This window comes from Rhinichthys klamathensis, unplaced genomic scaffold, assembly GCF_029890125.1.
Source record: "Rhinichthys klamathensis goyatoka isolate OS25496 unplaced genomic scaffold, OSU_Roscu_1.1 h1tg001037l_1, whole genome shotgun sequence".
Classification (NCBI taxonomy): Eukaryota; Metazoa; Chordata; class Actinopteri; order Cypriniformes; family Leuciscidae; genus Rhinichthys; species Rhinichthys klamathensis.
The window spans coordinates 24,947-46,468 of record NW_026607316.1 but is presented as its reverse complement, the minus strand read 5'-3'; the positions used below and the strand labels follow the sequence as shown (position 1 = coordinate 46,468).

Sequence of the window (21,522 nt, the reverse complement as noted above, 5' to 3'; positions counted from 1 at the left end):
GGATGCAGCTCTGGCTCCTCTCAGACTCCAGGGCATCCGTGTGTTCAATCACATCAACAACAAGGCTAATCTTAGCTCAGTCTCAAGAGATGCCGGTTCAGCATTGAGATGTCGCCCTCACCCACATAAGGCACTTGGGGTTAAGACTAAACTCCAAGAATAGTTTAAAGGTAAACTTTTATAGGACTAGTTTGGGACTCGGTCACCATGCAGGCATGGCTGTCTCCTGCTCGTATAGAGTCGATTCTCTCAGCAGTGAACGAAATCAGGATAGGCCAGGCCATCATGGTAAAACAGTTTCAAAAGCTCCCTCACAGGCTGGGGAGCTGTTCTAGACAGCCGTTGAGAGCAGTCTACATCCCTGGGAAACTAAATGAAGGAGGAGTCATCCTGTCGAGGCAGAGGCTGAGGCATGAGAATGGAGACTCCAGCCCGAGGCGGTGGAGTATATTTAGGAAAAGTTTGGACGGGTGGAATTGGACCTGTTTGCTTCTCAAGAAACTTCAGACTGTCTGCTCTGGTTCTCCCTGATGCATTTAGCTCCTCTGGGACTGGATGCCATGGTACAGACGTGGCTGAGGCTACACCTGTACGCTTTTCTCCTGATCGCTCTGCTCCCAGGAGTTCTAGAGAGAGTTCGCCAGGACGGGGTCATTCTACTCCTAGTAGTAGCTCAATTCTGTCCGGCCCAAGTGTGGACAGCTCTCCTTGGAAGATTCCAGTCAGGAGGGATCTTCTGTTGTAGACCGGGGGCAAAATCTACCACCCCCAGTCGAAGATGTAGAAGCTTTGGGTTTGGCCCCTGGGGGGGACCGACTCTTAAACTATGGTCTCTCAGCTGAGGTTTTTGAGACCATCCTAAACTCTAGAGCTCCCTAAAGTGGAGAGTCTTCGCATTATGGTGCAGAGAATGCCAGTTTGACAGTTAACTACCCAGTGGATTCAGTGCCAGAGTTCCTTTAGGATTGTTTTTTTACATGGCGGCAATAGCTGCCTTCCATACACGTTAGGCAATGGGTCTTTAGCAAGACTCCATTTAATAACCCATTTCCTTCATGGAAAGGTCTGCGGTTCACATAAGAGTTCCGGGCTGGGATTTGGCCGTTGCTCTGGAAGGGTTGTCCCAGGCACCATTCAAGCTCCTGCCTCTGGGCGCAATTAGATAGACCTAAAAACCAATCAGAGCTATCGTCACCGTGTAAAGCCCGCCTCAACGTTTGTGATTGGTGCCTCGATTTGGAAAAATTGGAAATGGGCTTGAATGGGCTCTTGGCCAGACTGACTTGCAGAGCAAATCTCAAATTTGCCGAAATCTGTGTTTTCCCCAGGCTAGTTAAAGCCATCTTACACCCTTTGGGCTATGTGCCCAAAGTACCCACGAATATTGCATATTATACGATCTTTCTAGCCTTTCATCCTCCTCCTTTTGTGTTGGCGAACCAAGAGAAGCTCAATCTGCTTTGCCCAGTTAAGGGCCTTGAGACTTATGTCCATGGACTGCCCAGTGGCATAACACTTGACCAGCTGCTGGTTTGATTCGGTTCACCCAGACAGGGTGTTCACACTCAAAACAGTTTTTCCTTAACTAGTATTCAGATTATATCTCCCAGCACAAACATAATGCTTCAATAACAAGCCTATTGCATGGTCACTTATTTTATTTCAAGGTGCTGAAATGACTTATCTGAATGCTTGCCAATGCCAACCCTACAAAACATGCTAGAACCAGTAATTTCAGTATCCAAAAACTTTTGGAGGATCTACACAACATTGTCCCAGAGATGATGTTCATTCAGTTCAGATTAGCTCAGTGGAACACTGAGAAAAGATAAGCTCTATTGAAGCGGCTTGTTTCCCTGTAGGAACCCTCATAGGCTGTTTTGTAAAAGTTTCCTCTCAAGGCCGGGGGGGAAATGTGGGGAGCTGTTGGAGGTATTGTAGAAGCGACTCAGCATAGCTTTGGTCTGATTGCTGACAGGAAAATTGTATGAAAGTTATTGGAATGATTGGTGATTTAAAAGGCAAAAATCTAAACTTACATTTGTATCATTTCCAGAGATGGTTCATTTACATCAACATGGAGTGCTGGTACACATTGCATTTTATGTCTATTTTTTCTCTCCTCTTCTGTGTTCTCATAATTTCTCACTCTTTCCTTCTCCCCTTTATTCCTTCTCTGCTGCAGGACATGTATTCAATATGCCACATGATAATGTTAAGGCATGTGAGGAGGTTTTTGGCAAGCTGCAGGACAATCACATGATGTCTCCCACTCTGATCCGAATCAACCGTACCAGTCCTTGGTCCCCATGCAGTGCTGCCATTATCACCGACTACCTGGACAGTGGACACGGTAAGTCAATGAATTCGAAACGTAGCAGGTTGAGACTGTAAATTTGAGAAAGTGCTCATGAATTTTTAAGCAAACTGAGTTATGAATCTGAATATGGTTTGCTTGTAACGTGAATTACAAATGCAACTGTGTGTGCACTTTTGCATAATGTCTAATCCTTTGGCCTTTGCAGGGTTACCGTACAAAGGTAAAGCCATGTGAAAGTGAAGAAAGTACAACACTATTGAAATATAACACTATTTTTTGACAAAGGATAACAAACTAAATGTTGAAATTTGCCTTTACAAATATATGTTTATATCAAAATGTAGTGTGTTCATTTAAAAAAAAAATTTTTTTTGTCATTCAAGCTATAGAAAAAAAAAATCACTAAAGATGTTTTATTTATTGATTGCATTAGTGTCTAATGAAGTTACATGTTTAACATGAGGGTTTGGAGCAGCTACAACCGTTCAGGGTCAGTAATGGCTCGTTTCCACCGAGCGTTACGGTACGGTACGGTACGGTACAGTACAGTACAGTACAGTACGATTCGGGACGGTAAACCCTGATCCAGCTTGCGTTTCCACCGCAAACAGTAGGATACCTTTACTTGATTGGTGTGGTGTTTGCCGGAAAGAGGCGATCAACGTCATTTTCACGCGAAGAAGAAAGCGACATAGTAAACAACAATGGATGACATACAGCAGATCTTGTTCTTGCTTCTCGGCATGTGGCTGTTTGTCACAAGAAGACAAGCGCCGACATTAGGCATTTCTCAATACCAAGTACGCAAAGTCCCACTCAAGAGAATGACTCCCGAGGACGCGAGTCCGGTAATTCTGCAAATGAAACAGCCGTTCTTGAAAGCGTCACTCAGCTCGCTCTGCTACTCTGGCTATCTCTGTATGTACATTTTAGGCAACAATAAAACAAAATATGTTATAAAACACCACTCTGCCTCTTTTCGTTTTCATTTAAAGAAATTTTAAACATTACAGGCACACAGTTGTGGTTCAGGCAACGCGTATTGATTATATTCACTCCATGCATAACGTTAGCCTATTTATAACAAAACGAAATATAAAACACAACCCTGCCTCTTTTCGTTAAAATATTTAAAATATTAAACATATCCCAGGCAATATGTGCATTTGTACTAAACAAAAAAATGTTGCAATAAACAACATTACAGTGATCATCTTGTAATAAAATTAAAAATGACAAAACTCAACCCTATCTCTTTTTGTTTAGTTTTATCAATAATAGCCATTCTAAAAGTATAAGTAAAAGGTACAAGAAGCTATACAATAAGAAATAAAGCAAACAATTCAGTCAAATATACAAATGCAGTGCTCTTAAAGTTACAACGGTAAAGTTAAATATATAAAACTTCACTTAGCCCTCAGCCAAAACGATTGGCAAGGGAACAAATTATATATTCACGAGACCAAAGATCGCCGTTAGGTCTACACAAGACGAATTATATCTCATGTTTAACCACTACAGAGACGTCAGAGTCAGCGGCAAACGTCAGAACGACTAGCCGAGGAAAGGCTGTTCCAGGCGGGGTACATGAGCGCAGAGCTCATAATTTTCATAAATCTTTATAAATAAACCACAGATTTGAGCTTTAAACAACTACATTCTCGCCTGAAAAACTCTTAAAACTACATTTCGTGACACAATAACAGTAGTATTATATTTCAGCTCTATATTAAAAAATGTCGCTTCTTACGTTGTCATTCCCCTTGTAGCACGCGGTCAACCAATCTGTCAACCAATCAACGTTCTGCAGTGAGTCTTGCTCCACCCTTTAGGTACCGTACCACTGTGCTAGGTACCCCAACGGTATGGTTCGGCATTTTGGTACCATTCACAACTTTTGACAGTGGAAACAGAAATAATTGCGTACCGTATACTGTACCGTACCGTACCGCTCGGTGGAAACGAGCCATACGATTTTTTTAAAGAAACTAATAATTTAATTCAGCAAGGAAGCGTTAAATTGATCAAAAGTGACAGTAAAGACATTAACTAGAGGTTAAGTTTGTAAACAAATTTTGATGTTGGCTTGAGAAAGCCCGAATGGGCAGCCTGACTCAAAGCACATGTCTGTTCAGTGTTCTGGAGCTGGCACCACCACAAATTTTTTTATTGTTTTCATGTATTTGTATTTTTTTTTTTTTTTTGTATTCTAATAAATAAGCTTATTATTACATACATACAAGTTAAAGTTCACTATAAGCAAAGCACAAGCAATAGCACAAATAAACCAGGTTTCAAGTTTGTAGGTGTTCAGGTACACCAATTGAATAATCAAATGTCAAATAACATTGCAGTCTTTACTAAATACTACAAAAGTTTTTCAGTCAATGCCAGTGAGTGATTTTTGTCTGTTTTTTTTTTTTTTTTTGGATTAACATTAAAGACAGCTGGTAAATGCGGGCGCTTTAAGACATAATGCACAAATTCAACACAGCCGGTTTCTTTCTCAACTGTATTCACCTTATTCCGCCCCGCCCACTTTTAATACTTCACTCTTCTGCACTTTGTCATCTGACTTCCGCTAAACTGACACGGAACATCTGGTAGCTAGTTCAGTAGTTAAAAGATTGTTTATAGCTAGCCAAAACTTTAGCGAAATGAAAAATAACGTTAATACCGTAAATGTTTTAAATTGGGAGCACAGAGAAAACTTTGTACGACGATCAGATGGTCTCATATTGTCCCATCCATCGTCATTGTTAACGTGGGTAGACGATATGAAGAAGAGGCCAGAGGTAACCTATGGGGACATATTTAACTACTTCGTCCTGTCAGGAGGAGTTGATGGAGCAGCAATGAAAAAATTATAATTATGTTGCTTTCCACAAGATACTTGCAGCTTTGTAAATAAGCAGGAATGAGAATAATTAGGGTTAAGGATAGGATATTAGGTAATTAGGTGGGATGTATTTTATATCGGTTGTGTTAAACAAGAGATACATTTGTGATTTTGTGTTTTAGAAAAATATAAATGATTAAATAAGTTGTATAAAATCAGTTGTAAGAAGTGTTTGATGCTTTCATGAAGCTAGAGACACCTTCTTGACATGACTTATTCCTTCTAACCAGAAGACTTAATTCCTTTAAGTTTTAAGGGGAATCTACAGAGCTCACATTATATGGTTTTATAATAAATTACTGACAGGTAACATCTCGTCACATTGTAAAGATAAAAATAACTATTCACGACAGGTAACATCTGGTCACATTGTAAAGGTTTATTAAAATGACCATTCACAACAGGTAACATCTGGTCACATTGTAAAGGTCTATAAAAATAACTACTTACACTATTTATACTGATTAGTTAAAGCAAAACCAAAGCAAAAAGTATCGACAGACGTGAAACGCACCTACAAATCAACATTTATTCATCCTCTATATCAGAAATTATTTCGGTTCGAAGGTTGCACAGGGCTGCACAAATTCTCAGAATTCTATCAATTTTAGGGGTGAGGTTAATTGGAACTGTTTGAGACAGGACTTTGAAGTTTTTAAGTCGGCATATGACCTGCTCAACATGGACATGTACATTGGCGATGCGCCTAGTGTTAGTGGTGTCTTCTTCAGAGAGTTGAATGCCTCTCTTGGTGAATGCTGGAAGGACAAGTTTCACCTTCCTTTCATAGAGGAGATCGGTAATGGTGAAGCCTCTGTCTGCCATTACTTCATCGCCTGGACGAAGGTATTCCAGGAACCCTGAATTTGCAGTTATGAATTTATCACTGCACCTTCCTCCATATGCTGGTGAGATGAACATGATCAGTCCACATAGTGCAATGGAGACCAGGTATTTGATGGTGTTCTGGCTGTAGTAATGGCTGTAGGACTCACCTCTTGAGTCAAGGTTGCATGGCTTTTGAAGGGGTGTCTCTGAACAGTTGATCACACATGTTGTCTTTGGAAATTGTTCTTTGAAACACTAAGGCATTGTTGCCTGGATTGTCTCCCTGGGAAGCCAGGTATGTAACACCTAATCTTCTCCTCCATGATGTTAAGCCAACACGAAATCACCTTGCTTACAATGGACTGAGAAACACCAAACCTTTCAGCAAGATCACCCTTCAATAAATTAAGACGCAGCTTCATCAGAATCATCAGGAGCTGATCCCAAATGTGTAGCTGAAAGCTGTTGGTGTATGAATTGGTAAGGTGCTCGGCAACTGAATGGAATGCATCAAATGTCAACCCTGCGTAGAGCTGACAAAGGTGGTCGTTTCTCAGCAGAGTTATGTACAATGGCACCAGCTCAACGCTTTGTGTTCCCATTTCAGATGTAGGTGGCTTCAGGTTGAGTTGAGATTTTGAAAAGTGGAGTTGTGGTCAGAGACAGTGGATCCTCTCATTGTGTTTCTGCATCACAGGTGGTCTGGGGCATGTGGATGTGATCATCCTCACAGTTGTCCACTGCATCACTGACGCTCATCGATGCATCTATGGAAATAATACAACCATAAACATTTTTACATTAATTCTTATGATCTATTTTAAGTACTAATTTATAATGGCACCCATACTTACACAGAACAGTGTGTGAGAGAGAGATGCATTAAAAACGAGACAGTATACACACAATCTCATAACTCTACGTAGGTCAATATCAATATCAATATCTGAATAAGAGCTGTAGCTAGCTGGCCCACTAGCATCGTCAATCTCTGTAACTTACAGGAATAATGTGAGCTATTGTAAGACTGTAATGTTCCATAATATCTTGTACTATCGTTAATATTCATTCATTCATTATTTCAGACCCTTAGGTCCAAATCACAAAGTAAAAGAAATATAAGAAATATGACATATTTAGGTCGGCAATGGTAATCATGCAAGATTTGTTGTATTTTGTTAACGACTCGTTACTGATCTTAAATGTATTTATAGAACGGACTTCACGAATCTAACGTTAGGCTAACAAGCACATAGCTAACAGTTAGGTAAGTTAGCTTACCTGAATCTGACAACCTGTTCAGCACCCGGCATGACTTCTTTACCGGAACATTGTAGCCGAGCCATTTCTCGGGGTAAGGGTGTTCGTCAGTCGGCTTCCCGTCCATGAAATGGCAGGAACACACATAGGGTGCTTGGGTGGGCACTTCAAGTTTAACGCCTTCCGCCATTGCCTCAGGTGCTCCTCGTCTTCAGGTGGTGGCTATAAATCGTAAAGTGCACCACAACACTCCGACCACTTCACATTGTGTTCGTAACACCGTTGGTTCAATTGTTCTCTCCTCTTAATCCAATTGTTATGGCAGCCCCTAACTGAGCATATAATACTTGACACATTTTACCGTTACAGCTATATAATTACGTCTAGCAACTAGCGTAGGTCCCTTTCATAGACTGTAAAAAAAATAGGTCCCTTTCAGCCATAAGTTGAAGTCCCTCTCAGCCGGAAGTGAGATGACAAAACGAACACAATGGCGTCACCCTTGTTGTCGTGGAAAATAAGGTGAATATAGCAACGAACTTCAGACCAGGCCCAAGGTCTGTGGTGAGTTTGGTGCTTAGAGAATTAAAGCTCTGGAAAATTTTGTCTCAGAAGAATAATGTTAAATTTAAATAGCATTTAAGTATGCTGGCTTTCTCAAGCCAACATAATAATGTTACAAAAAATATGTTTCAAATAAATGCTCTTCTTTTGAACTTTCTATTTACCAAAGAATCCTGAAAAATCACGTTTCCCCCAAAAAATATTAAGCAGCACAACCGTATAATATAACATCTGTAATATTAAGAAATGTTTCTTGAGCACCAGCTCAGTATATTAGAATGATTTCTGAAGGATCATGTGACACTGAAGAACAGGAGTAATGGGTGCTATTTATTTTTTAATTAAAAAAATTGTAATAATATTTCAAAATATTACTGTTTTACTGTATTTTTTATATAAATGCAGCCTTGGTGAGCACAAAAGATTTTTTTTATAAACATTTAAAAAATCTAACCGTACCCCTTTGAATGATAGTGTATGAGTCAGCTTAGGGCTAAATAGAGTGATTTAGAGAGTCTGGGTTTAACACCTCAGTGTCAGTCTTCAAAGAAATAGATGTCTCAAGGTCAGCTTAAGTTACAGCTTGCAAAAATTCTGTGATTTAAATTTTTGTTTAAACAGTGTGGCAACTGATGTAACTGTTTGACTGGAATGTTTCTGTGAAGGTTTACAGTGGGGTCCCAGTGGGATTCAGAACCCCTTTCATGGTTGGTATTTGCCCTCTGTAGACTAAGACGTACACTACATCTCTGATAAACATAAAAATCCAAAACAAATATGTCATGCCCACATTTAAATCATCTATTTAAACATAAACATTTCAACATCTATTTAGTTCCTTGCTGTTAAAAACAATACTTTTTGTATTTTAACCCTCATCCTCTTCTTGCATTCTGTAACAAATCCTTCCCTCATGGGTCAAAATGACCCGAAGCCCTAAAATTATACCTTTTTCACCCCAGTTTTTTTGTTTTGTAAAATAATTGTATATTTGAATAAAATAATAAGAAAAATAGGTCAAATTAGAGCAAGCATAAATATCTAAAGTGCTGTAAATACAATTTCATACAACTGTATATATGCAACTTTCTGTTATTCTTTGATATCGTTGCAGGTGATTGTCTGCTGGATCAACCTCAGAAACCATTAGCTCTTCCAGACGTGCTTCCTGGTGCATCGTATGGTTTAGAGCGGCAGTGTGAGCTTGCCTTCGGTGCCGGCTCAAAGCCGTGCCCATTCATGCAGGCACCATGTCAGCGCTTATGGTGCACAGGGAAGACCCGTGGGCAACTGGTGTGCCAAACAAGACACTTTCCGTGGGCAGATGGAACCAGCTGCGGGGACGGACAGCTCTGCATGCGGGGCACATGCATGGAGAAACAGGAGATAACTAAAACTAAGGTACCTTCACACACTGCCGGGCCAAAAAAAAAGAGTTGCTGTTTGGGTTTAAATTGGCAAACACACACATTTTAAAGGAACTCTCACTGTGAAAGATGTCATGTGGCACAACAGAGCTTTGACATATTGAGGTCAGCCTGTTAATCGTACTCCACTTGACCTCTTACTTGGTTTATTTGCCCTGTTGCTTAAAGAATTTGCACACGACCTGTGAACGTGTAGTGTTCTTTATGGCCGAGTCATCTGGGGTTTAGAAGTAAAATTTTCTGTTGTCAAGAGATGTTTAATGTTTATTAAAGGTCAAGTGAGCTCTGACATCCCCCTCTTCCTGTTCCTCTCTGTTAGGTGGATGGCAGATGGGGTAAATGGGGGCCATTTGGTACCTGCTCCAGAACTTGTGGAGGTGGTGTGCAGCTGTCTAAGAGAGAGTGTGACAACCCTGTGCCAGAGAACGGAGGCAAATACTGTCAGGGAGTGAGGGTCAAATACCGGTCCTGCAACCTTTCCCCATGCACTGACACAGGTTTAAAAACCATTTCAAAATGTTTTTTATCCCAAAAAAATCAGCATCAATGGATACATTTAGTAAACAAAAATTTTAATTTAATTTTTGTTTTTTGTATGAATTGTATATGGAATCAAATATTTCAAGAATGTGCTCTTCTTTCATCTGCCCCCCTTTTTTAGGCAAGAGCTATCGTGAGGAGCAGTGTGAAGCTTACAATGGGTTTAGTCTGAACACTAACCGGCTCACCCCTTCAGTGGTGTGGGTGCCCAAATATTCTGGTGTGTCGGCCAAAGATATGTGCAAGCTGATCTGCAGGGCAAATGGAACAGGATACTTCTATGTTCTTGCACCAAAGGTGAGCAATAAGTGTTAAGAACCATCTACCACATTTAGAAATGACTTGTAAAAAATATATAACAAAGTTGGGTTTGAAAGCATCAAAAATACACTCACCTAAAGGATTATTAGGAACACCTGTTCAATTTCTCATTAATGCAATCATCTAATCAACCAATCACATGGCAGTTGCTTCAATGCATTTAGGGGTGTGGTCCTGGTCAAGACAATCTCCTGACCTCCAAACTGAATGTCAGAATGAGAAATTCTGGGATTTTCACGCACAACCATTTCTAGGGTTTACAAAGAATGGTGTGAAAAGGGAAAAACATCCAGTATGCGGCAGTCCTGTGGGCGAAAATGCCTTGTTGATGCTAGAAGTCAGAGGAGAATGGGCCGACTGATTCAAGCTGATAGAAGAGCAACTTTGACTGAAATAACCACTCGTTACAACCGAGGTATGCAGCAAAGCATTTGTGAAGCCACAACACGCACAACCTTGAGGCGGATGGGCTACAACAGCAGAAGACCCCACCGGGTACCACTCATCTCCACTACAAATAGGAAAAAGAGGCTACAATGGTAGAGTCCGAATTTGGCGTAAACAGAATGAGAACATGGATCCATCATGCCTTGTTACCACTGTGCAGGCTGGTGGTGGTGGTGTAATGGTGTGGGGGATGTTTTCTTGGCACACTTTAGGCCCCTTAGTGCCAATTGGGCATCGTTTAAATGCCACGGCCTACCTGAGCATTGTTTCTGACCATGTCCATCCCTTTATGGCCACCATGTACCCATCCTCTGATGGCTACTTCCAGCAGGATAATGCACCATGTCACAAAGCTCGAATCATTTCAAATTGGTTTCTTGAACATGACAATGAGTTCACTGTACTAAAATGGCCCCCACAGTCACCAGATCTCAACCCAATAGAGCATCTTTGGGATGTGGTGGAACGGGAGCTTCGTGCCCTGGATGTGCATCCCACAAATCTCCATCAACTGCAAGATGCTATCCTATCAATATGGGCCAACATTTCTAAAGAATGCTTTCAGCACCTTGTTGAATCAATGCCACGTAGAATTAAGGCAGTTCTGAAGGCGAAAGGGGGTCAAACACAGTATTAGTATGGTGTTCCTAATAATCCTTTAGGTGAGTGTATATAAATAGAAAAATATTAGGTTAATATTTAATTTTAATACGAATATCAAGCATTCAGGGGAAATATATGAGTTAACATAATAATAACATTAATAATAACATTAATAATATAATATTTTAGTAATATATACTGTATATATATATATATATATATATATATATATATATATATATATAAATAAAATATAGCCTTAGGTAATATAATATATAACTTAGTTTGTGTCTCATGAATAAGAGCTTCTCTCACTGGAGATAATGGAGCTTGAGTGCTTTATGGGGGATGCGGAAAAAACATTAATTTATGGTCTCCTGTAAGCGAGTACAGACGATTATAATATAAAGTGAACCTAAGACACATTAACACCATAAAATACATTTGCAATAGTTTGATACATGAAAGGCTACACATGCAATATCAGAACAGTTATGAGTTAGTGGACATTCATCTAAGAATTTATTGAAAGGTAAAGAATCATTAAATTAAAAACATATATTACTATACGCATGAGAAGAAAGTACGTGGTGAGCTTACCTGCTGTTTCATGGCTGCTTTACACGTATGTCAGATGTCACTACAGACAGAGCCGAGTGGTCAGGAAGAGGAAAAGGGCCTATCTTTTGTGAGATAGTGTTGTGTGGAGTGAAACTGTACAGACGCAACAGTTACATCATGACTAGTGTATGGCTAGAGGTATGTTTATGAGACTGACATGCTGTTTTAACCAGGCTTTGACACTGTAGAAACTATTCAGAGCTTGAACTCTTAAGGAGACTGAAAAAACTAATCTACTCAAGTCATATTTTGCCAAAGGCAAAACATTTTTTTTTAAATAAAATTAAATACCAAAGACTAGACAGTACATTAATTCAGTAAGCCTCATTGCTAATTTGAAGGTGTGACTCATCCAAAACAAATGGTCAAAAGAGTAGAGCCATAAATAGCTTAATAGTACCCTAGTGAAAAATAAATATACTAAAATGTATTTGAAATAGATTTATTTTAAGTATACTACAAACACATTTACTTATTTATGAACTTAATATAAATACCCAGCAATTAATAATTAACTAATTTTGTACTTAAGGCACTTTAGTTATCCAGAAATAGTGCTGAGGTCCAACTAAAGATATACTTAAGTATATTTGATTGTGCTAAAGTGGAACTATTGCAAGGATTCTTTAGGTACTTTAAATATTTAGCATTTAAAGAATGATATTATACAGAGACCATACTTATCCTTACTATAGTGATATTAAAAAACATTTTAGGCTTAATATTAAGAAATGTGCATTGTGCAATAAAGAAGTAGGCCAACTCCAAATAAAGTTTAATTATAATATTTATATCAGTATGTCTCAAGCGATATGTCAGTAAATATGTTAATGGATTTGTAGTATACTTACATTTATTTCATGCTATTTTAAATCCATTTTGGTATAGGTTTTTTTCACTAGGTACTAGACATACTGGACTAATTTCTTTCACTTTCGGCTGGACGCCCGCACATCACGTCATACTTAGAAAGCAGCCTTTTGTTGGAGCCGATAGCCTCGTTGGCAGCATGTAGCATGTAACATGTAGTGTGATTGCGCTTCGGGCGACGCAAGTTCGAGTCCCGATCCTGTCCCTTTCTCTCCCACTTCACAATAAAGGCAAAAACGCCAAAAAAAAGAAAAAAAAGAAAGAAAACTAAATCAGCCTGTTTTGCAAAGCTTCTCTGAAACTGAGCACTTGGAAACATTGAGGACATTCAATGAAACATTAATGTAATCCTCTAATGCATACATCTTCTGTATATCTTTGTTTTAATATCTATAATTTCACTCAATTACAAATAAAAAAAGTGTAATTTATCTAAATCATCAATACATGAATTATTGTTTTTTAAAGAAAAAATATGTTGTATAAGAATTGCCCTTGTAAGTCACCATAAAATGCTGCAATTACATTTACATTTTAAATCATTTTTCTCTGCTTTTTATAGGTTGTTGATGGTACACCATGTTCTCCTGACTCGTCATCAGTCTGTGTCCAAGGCAAATGCATCAAGGCAGGCTGTGATGGAAAACTGGGATCTAACAAAAAGTTTGACAAGTGTGGTGTCTGTGGAGGAGATAACAAGAACTGCAAGAAGGTCTCAGGCCTTTTCACCAAGCCCATGTAAGTGAAGTTAAATAAGAAGATAAATAATCTTAAAGGGTCATGAAATTAAGCGCAGCATCAGTTCTGGCAGGTCACGTAGTCAAGCTTGCATCAGCTGACTCTCAGCTGATCCACATCTACCTATAGGATTACGTATCACTGTATACATATATAAGCTCCTTCAGTATTATCAGCAACTATCGCGTTTCTCAGGAGCTAATTGCCCTCCTCCATCCCTAGCTCCTCCTCTCGTGCAGTCAGTATTTGGCCTTCTGAATGCCCTTTGAATCAGAATAAATTCGCGAATTATGTTGAACTTTAAAATCTTGAATTAATGATATCTGCAATACATTCATGTTGGTTCTGTTCTGTTTAGCCTAAGGGGGGTTATTGCTGCTCTCCCTGCTCTTATCCATGCTAGGCTGCATGGATGCGCAGGGAGTTCTTGCCCAGAACAGAACCATACCGCTAATCCTAACTTTATGCTAATTGTCAATCGTATTTGACGATAGTGGTCCTGACAGAACGGCATTTTTTTGTTCTCTAAGGTCCACTTATAATGATATCAAATTTTTACATGAAAAACATCCTAATTTAGAAGTAATAATAAGGTATTTTCAATCCTGTTTTGACCCTCTCTTTCAAACACTCAGTTTTAATGGGCGTGCCACATTCAAGACTTTGAAGTAAACACCCAATGCTATATGATTGGGTCACAGTTTTGCATATTAAAATAATTTTCAAAGTTCTCGCCATTACACGTGTGGAATTTCCGATGTTGAAAAATATCTCGTAACATAGTTGAAACATTTGCCAACAATGTGAACATTTATTAAAGTTTATAATGAGGCAAATAACGTGTTATAATAATAATAATAATAATAATGTGATCCAAAACTAGTCGTTTTCTGAGCTTGGTTTTAATAAAAGCTGTTTTTGGACTAACAAGGAAGTTTTGAGCTCTGAAACTTACAGGTTATTTCTCTAGTACAATGACCTCTTATATGTCAAAAGATCAAGGACAATTTTATTTCCCAATTCATGACCCCTTTAAATGAATCCATGCATTGTTTATTACCTTCGTGCTTTTGGTAGGCCTCGGTATCAATACAGATTTCCCGATCTGATTCTAAATTAGATTAGATTTCACTAGATTCGGTTATAGGGTATATTTCGATTATAATCTCCTTTTATACCTACATATCTAAATTATACAGGACAGTTTCTTGCCATTCTTTTTTTTTTTTTTTTTTTATGTGGTCACATTCAATACAGACTGCAAACTCACAATCTCATTATTTTTGATGCATGCAGACTGGTCAACTGATATACTAGGAAAGAAAAGATTATGCAAAAAACATTCTGATACTTTCTCTTTTCTCAGGCATGGTTACAATTTTGTGGTCATGCTTCCCATGGGAGCCTCCAACGTCGACATCAGGCAGCGTGGCTACAAGGGCATCATGAGTGATGACAACTATCTTGCTGTCAAGAACAACCAGGGCAAGTACCTGCTGAATGGAAACTATGTGGTTTCAGCCATGGAGAAGGATATTCTGGTGAAAGGGAGTCTGCTCCGCTACAGTGGAACGGTTGGATCCTCAGAGACTCTACAGGCTGTGAAACCTCTGGGTGAAGCCCTGATAATTGAAGTGCTGTCTGTGGGCCAGATGACACCTCCACGCATACGCTATTCTTTCTTCTTGCCACGGGAGAGCAAAGATAACAAGGTGCAAAAGAAAGAAGAAAAGGCACGTGCTGAAAACAATGTTCTTAGGGAAGATGGAGGCATCAGTAAAGGTGAAAAGGAGGCAGATCTTCTCAAGGACAAAATCTCACCTATGTACATCAAAGATATCGCACCAAAACCAGGGAAGTGGGTGGCGGCAGGGTGGGATGTTTGCTCAGTTACTTGCGGTAATGGACTCCAGAGGAGGATGGTGCAATGTCTTGGGGTAGATGGTGGGCCTGGGGTGGACTGTGACCCTAACCAAAAGCCAAGTGCTATTTGGGCATGTGGAGACCCTTGCCCTATGTGGGAGGTGGGCGACTGGTCCCCCTGCTCCAAGACTTGTGGGAAGGGTTTCAAACGGCGCCTGCTTCACTGCGTTACAAAAGTGGGAACATTGCTTTCCAGGGAGAAGTGTGCAGACAAGAAGAAGCCACAGGAGCTGGACTTCTGTTCATTAGCCCCTTGTAAATAATCAGTATCTCCCTTTATTATTGCTCTACATGGACCTTCTATTTTTGTCGAATTGCATATTCAAAAGAGAAAAGAACAAAGAAAAAAGACTATGTTCTGGATCATAGTTTATATTTTCTCATCTGCCTGACAAAGGGACAAAAAATGACAACAAAAAAATGACAAAAGACAGACATCTGAGGTCATGAGATAAACAGGTTTGAACACAAATGCAAATAGTACTCTACCTCCAATTGTAACAATTATTAAATAATTCATCACCTGTAAATCATCCAGATGAGATCAAATTCATAATCATGAATAGCATTATAGCCCGATGTCATTACAATTCATAGGTATTCGTACATAATGTCTTCATATATATTTTTGTTTGTTTGAATAAATGCCATAGACGTATTGACAGCATCTAAAACAAAAGTATGTAACTGTGAATTTAAAACAACAATATTTATGAATTCTTTATTATTTGTTATATTATAAATATATTTGTATAGTTACCTAATCCCACCTCTATCCTGAAGCTAACCACTTCTCAACAATATATATAAAAATTTTATAAAAATAGGCAGATAAATGTAAATTATTTAAAATTAAGTAAAAGCAATAAAATGCGATGACACTGAACATATTATTGTCATTGATTAAATGCAGTACAATTAACATATTACATCAGTTCAATATTCCATAAACCTAAACTATTTTTTAAACATTTGTATGCCTATACATCATTCACATGTAAAATGCTTACATTTGAGATGCTGTTAACATGTCAGTAATGTAAGTGTCTATGCAGACATGAAAATAATGTGATAGAACCACACTTTAAACGAATACCTGTGATTACTAATGAGATGACATTGGGCATTGCAATGTGAGGCCAATACAACAGTGTCGTTTTAAAGCCTAATCTGCACAAATACATTGCTTTTAACTGAACGGATGAATTTTTTTCTACAGTCATCAGTGTAAACATCTCTATTTGTGTGAGCTAATTGATGTTTGAAATGGCCATTAATGAATGCCTACAGTGGAGAGAAGCCAACAAGCACTGATATAGTCCATCTGGGTTAACCGAAACATTCCACAGGGCATATAATAAACTTGCTCAGAAATGCCCTTGCACTGCATGGAACTGGCTGCAATCTACCATTTGATCTACCCTTTTTTTTTCCTGGGGAGCAATTAATTATTAACCAAAAATTAAGATCAACATCCAAGAATGAGACTCGAGTATTTGTAGAGGAGGTTAATATAAAAATATTATTAAATAATATTAATATATAAAATAATATTTCACATTGCTTAAGGACTGAGAGGAAGCACAGGCTACATTTCTATCAGCACGTCCTTCGTATCAACAAACAGGCATAAATATTAGCATTTTTTCACAAATAGAGCGACGAAGCCGGTTATCCCAATGCTTTACGTCATGCAAATAAATGAAGTCATCTGTGTTGTAATATAACTGGAAAACTTCTAACTACTTTCCACAAGGCTTTTCGTGCAATCCAATGATCCACCTTTACTGCTGCAAGATGACGTGCAGTAACTCAGAGGGTCCATTTTGACAAAGTACAGATCATGGAAATGTTTAAGTCTTCACCAATGTATTAGCCCCCTAAAACAAAAACAGCAATGAGAAAGCCTTATATACACAAGGCCTGTGTTTTATCAGTACACGTGTGTTAGCATGTAGCCGTCTGACTCTTTTTGTATGTACATTCATCTCCTTAAAGTCACTGTTATTTAGCTCAGCAGGCCAATTTTTTTTTTCTGCCCAGCATATTTCCTGCTGTCAGCCATGTTCTGTATTGCCAAACTCATTCTCTCCCCGTCCAGCTTTCAACCAGAACTCTTTTTTGTTTGTTCGTTGTAATGCTGTTTATCTCCTCTCCTGTTCTCTACCTACCACTGAGCCAGAGATGCAGCTGCTATAATCATGCCCTGTCTGGTACAGTTGCCATTTTAACTAAGTTATTATTACTATTAAAATGAATTTTAAGAACTGGTGGCTGGTGGCACAAGGTTGTACAGTGTCGTACACTGTGCTTCAGTGGCAAGTTGTTCTTTGTACACAGTAAGTGAAAATCCCTGTAATACACAAAAACACATTACGTTTGTGATCAAGGTTCTTCAGAGTGACCATATCGTCCATCTAAAAGATGGTTTCTGTATTACTTTAATGCATATTTTTCTTTTGCGCATTCTTACAGCAAAAGATTTCAATGTCCCGCATGGGCTTGTATACCATGTATACATCCATTTGGCTGTGCACAAACAAGTCATGTAAATACCTATTATGTCTTGTTATACATATTTTTTTTCTCGTCATGCTTCAAGGTATTTATTCCAAATAAAACATTTAGAAATATTTTGTGGTGCAGTCTCTTTCATTTTTCCTTATTTTCTCAATTAACGGTAGCCTGGTAATACCAAACTCTGCTACTTCGCTTTGCTTCCTAGACAGAGTCTGGAATGGCATAATTGAAAAGTGGGGGGGGCGCTTGTCTGAAGTATAAAATCATTGGTTACCCGTAAGCCAATCACATAACGCAATCAACTCTCTCTCCAACTTAAACATCACCTCCATTCAAAATGTTTAACAAACACTCTTCTTGTTCGGGCTTCAGTTTGCATATGCCGGGAATATTCTCAGCGCAGTCTCATCCCAAGACGTCATATAACTGACGTCTTGGGACGTCTTTTGACCATACGTCAATATCCGCCTTTTTAGGGTACCCTTAAACGTCGGTTAGATGACGTTATCGGATCCTAACTCTACCCCAGACCTAAACCTACCCCTAAACCTACCCCGTCACCTAACTGACGTTAAAGGTAAAGCGTCAGTTGTATGACGTCCCAGGATCGTCATAAACCGATGTTTAAGGGTACCCTAAAAAGGCGGATATTGACGTATGGTCAAAAGACGTTCCAAGACGTCAGTTATATGACTTCTTGGGATGAGACTGTGTTGATATTCTCCACAACAGAGCGAATTGCATCCCGTATCTCCATATCCGCGGTCGTTTTCGATTTCCCTAACCTAAAATACAATCTTAAACTCGGCGCTTAGCATCTACGTCACGGCTCTCAGCCCGCCCTTAGTCCAGTCATTTTATGAAGAAAGGTTGAACAAATTGCAACAGAAGCAAACTCAACTGATTTTGTATCCTCAATATGTCCTGAGTAAGGAAAAAAAAGCCCCGAAGAATCCCATTAGGGGAACGTTTCGAAAAAGACCCAAATATATCCCATTCATACGCCTGTTCATTCTTTTTCTCACGTGAAAAGGGTAAAAATTTTAACCTTTAGATATCATCATGAAAATCACTGAGTTGATTACTTGCATCAAGACAAACAAAAAATGTATTACAAGTTTTTTGAAATTGTTTGTTAACATGGACAAACGGTGCATAATATAATTACGTATTAGCTAATTTGCATAATTACTCAAACAGATCTAAACATTGGGTATAGCAGGTGAAAATGTTTTTTTGAATCTTGTTGACATATAACAGTAAAATACTCAATGTTAAGGTCTGAATGGAACCCATTTAGGCTACCCATGAACATTAATACAGGAAGAAGTACTTTAGAAACCAGCCTTTATTAATTATTATTGCAGAGATGGGGTTTGGGCATTGAGTGCATTGTGCACGTAATTAGATTTTTTGATCCAGAGACTTTTTATTTCACCTACCTTTTGTCTTCTGCATTCTCCTTACCCATGTCTCATCCCCCAGAAACAGTCCCACTGACCCAGCCCCACTGACCCAGCCCCAAACCCCATCTCTGCCATAATAATTAATAAAGGCTGGTTTCTAAAGTACTTCTTCCTGCATTAATGTTCATGGGTAGCCTAAATGGGTTCCATTCAGACCTTAATATTAAATAGTTTACTGCTATATGTCAACAAAATTCTACAAGACATTTTCACCTGCTATATACCCAATATTTAGATCTGTTTGGGTATTTATGCAAATTAGCATATGTCATTAGATTAGATTAGATTATGCACCTTTTGTCCATGTTAACAAACAATTGCAAAAAACTTGTAATACTTTTTTTGTTTGTCTTGATGCAAGTAATCAACTCAGTGATTTTCATGATATCTAAAGGTTAAAATTTTTACCCTTTTCACGTGAGAAAAAGAATGAATAGGCGTATGAATGGGATATATTTGGGTCTTTTTCTAAACTTTCCCCTAATGGGATTCTTCGGGGCTTTTTTTTCCTTACTCAGGACATATTGAGGATACAAAATCAGTTGAGTTTGCTTCTGTTGCAATTTGTTCAAGGTTGACCCCCATTTTGGCTTAAAATGACTGGACTACCTCTGTTCGTTAATTGGCCGGCTGTTTTCAGGCCGGAGGAAAACTGAGAGATAGGTCGCTATCTCAGACTGAGTACAGAAGGGAACTGAAATTGAGCGGAAGTACGAAGTCTGACGTAGTCAGGCTAAATTAACGGCACAGTATGTAATTTTTGGCGCTAGAGGTCGCATATTCAAAGCAATAACAAAGGTGTAGCTTGATGACACTGTGAAGGAGCGTCGAATGATGGGAGTTGTCGTCTTTACCTCCACTGCCGATGGAAATCAATTCTACGGGACTCACAAATTATGGTCATGGATGAGGTACTGAAAAAGTTTTATAACCGTTACATTTGATCACATGATTATATTTCATTTGAATGAATTAGCTGCAAGTGACGTAATGTTTAATGCTAAATTACTACTCATACATGTCACTTTATTTGTCAAATTAAATAGTGGGGTAACACAGTGCAGTTTTATATGTTCAAAACAGTCATACTAAAAGTATATTTGAAAGTACCCACCATTTGCAAAAAGGCTGACTTACTATTCAGACTGATCTCATGAAATGGCGTATGTATGACACGCCAATTCGTATTTCCATTTTTGGCGTGCTATCAACACGCATAATCGCTTTTCAGCGTGTTTATCAACGCCGTTGACTTAACGTACATTACTGTATATATAAATATATGACCTACCCCAACCCCGTCCCTAAACCTACCCGTCACTGGAGTTAATACCATTTATGAGTCTTCCCCTACCATCCTAGGAAAAAAAATATCGCTCCCCAGATGTAGATCTACATTTTGCTTCGTTTCGCTCGGACATTTAACGGCGTGTACATTCACGCGGAATCACTCAGACATTTAACGGCGTAGACATACACGCAAGAGATGATGGTTCACGCGGATAGCTCAAAATGCGTATAGATAACACGCCACTTGACTTGAAAGTGGCGTGTATGTTTACGCAAAAGTCATGATGTCATGTATTAATGTTAGTGCTGTCAAACGATAAAAATATTTAATCGCGATTAATCGCATTAATGTCATAGTTAACTCGCGATTAATCGCATTTAATCGCACATTTTTATCTATTCTAAATGTCTCTTGATTTCTTTTTGTCCCATTATTTTTTTCTCAGTTTAATGCTCTTATCAACATGGAAAAGTGGATCGGCTTGCTTTGTGCAAATGTTTTTTATTGAAAACAATATTGGCATATACTGTTCAATTTCACACTAAAACATTATCACTTGGAGCAAATAATCTCTCACACAATATAACACTGTCCATCAATAAAAGGGTGAAATAAATACTGACGAGGTCCTGATATTGACGAGGGGGCGGAGAATTCGCATCAGCTGTGTGTGTGTGTGTGTGTGTGTGTGTGTGTGTGTGTGTGCTGGCCATCATCAAGTGGTATTTCAGACTGGACGTGCTGCGATGATAGCTCAGTTCACAACGACAAAACACACAGATCACTTTGGTCTTGTCAATGGAACCATTTGGCAACTTTTTAAAAGTAAACTTTCCATTCAGAATCTTATTGGCATCCATTTCGGCGTCTCGTGCTCGTCATCC

General features: G+C 38.8%; 1 protein-coding gene across 1 annotated transcript in view; it reads left to right on the top strand.

The window, feature by feature from the left end:
- Positions 1 to 16,538, top strand: part of adamts15a (ADAM metallopeptidase with thrombospondin type 1 motif, 15a) — a 31,046-nt gene extending 14,508 nt beyond the window's left edge. Inside the window, exons 3-8 of the mRNA XM_056244638.1 lie at positions 2,186 to 2,353; positions 8,986 to 9,272; positions 9,618 to 9,795; positions 9,960 to 10,135; positions 13,263 to 13,438; positions 14,805 to 16,538. Coding sequence (XP_056100613.1) covers positions 2,186 to 2,353; positions 8,986 to 9,272; positions 9,618 to 9,795; positions 9,960 to 10,135; positions 13,263 to 13,438; positions 14,805 to 15,624 — 1,805 coding nt within the window. The 3' untranslated portion in view covers positions 15,625 to 16,538. The remainder of the gene's footprint in view (positions 1 to 2,185; positions 2,354 to 8,985; positions 9,273 to 9,617; positions 9,796 to 9,959; positions 10,136 to 13,262; positions 13,439 to 14,804) is intronic.
- Positions 16,539 to 21,522: the final 4,984 nt, after the last annotated feature.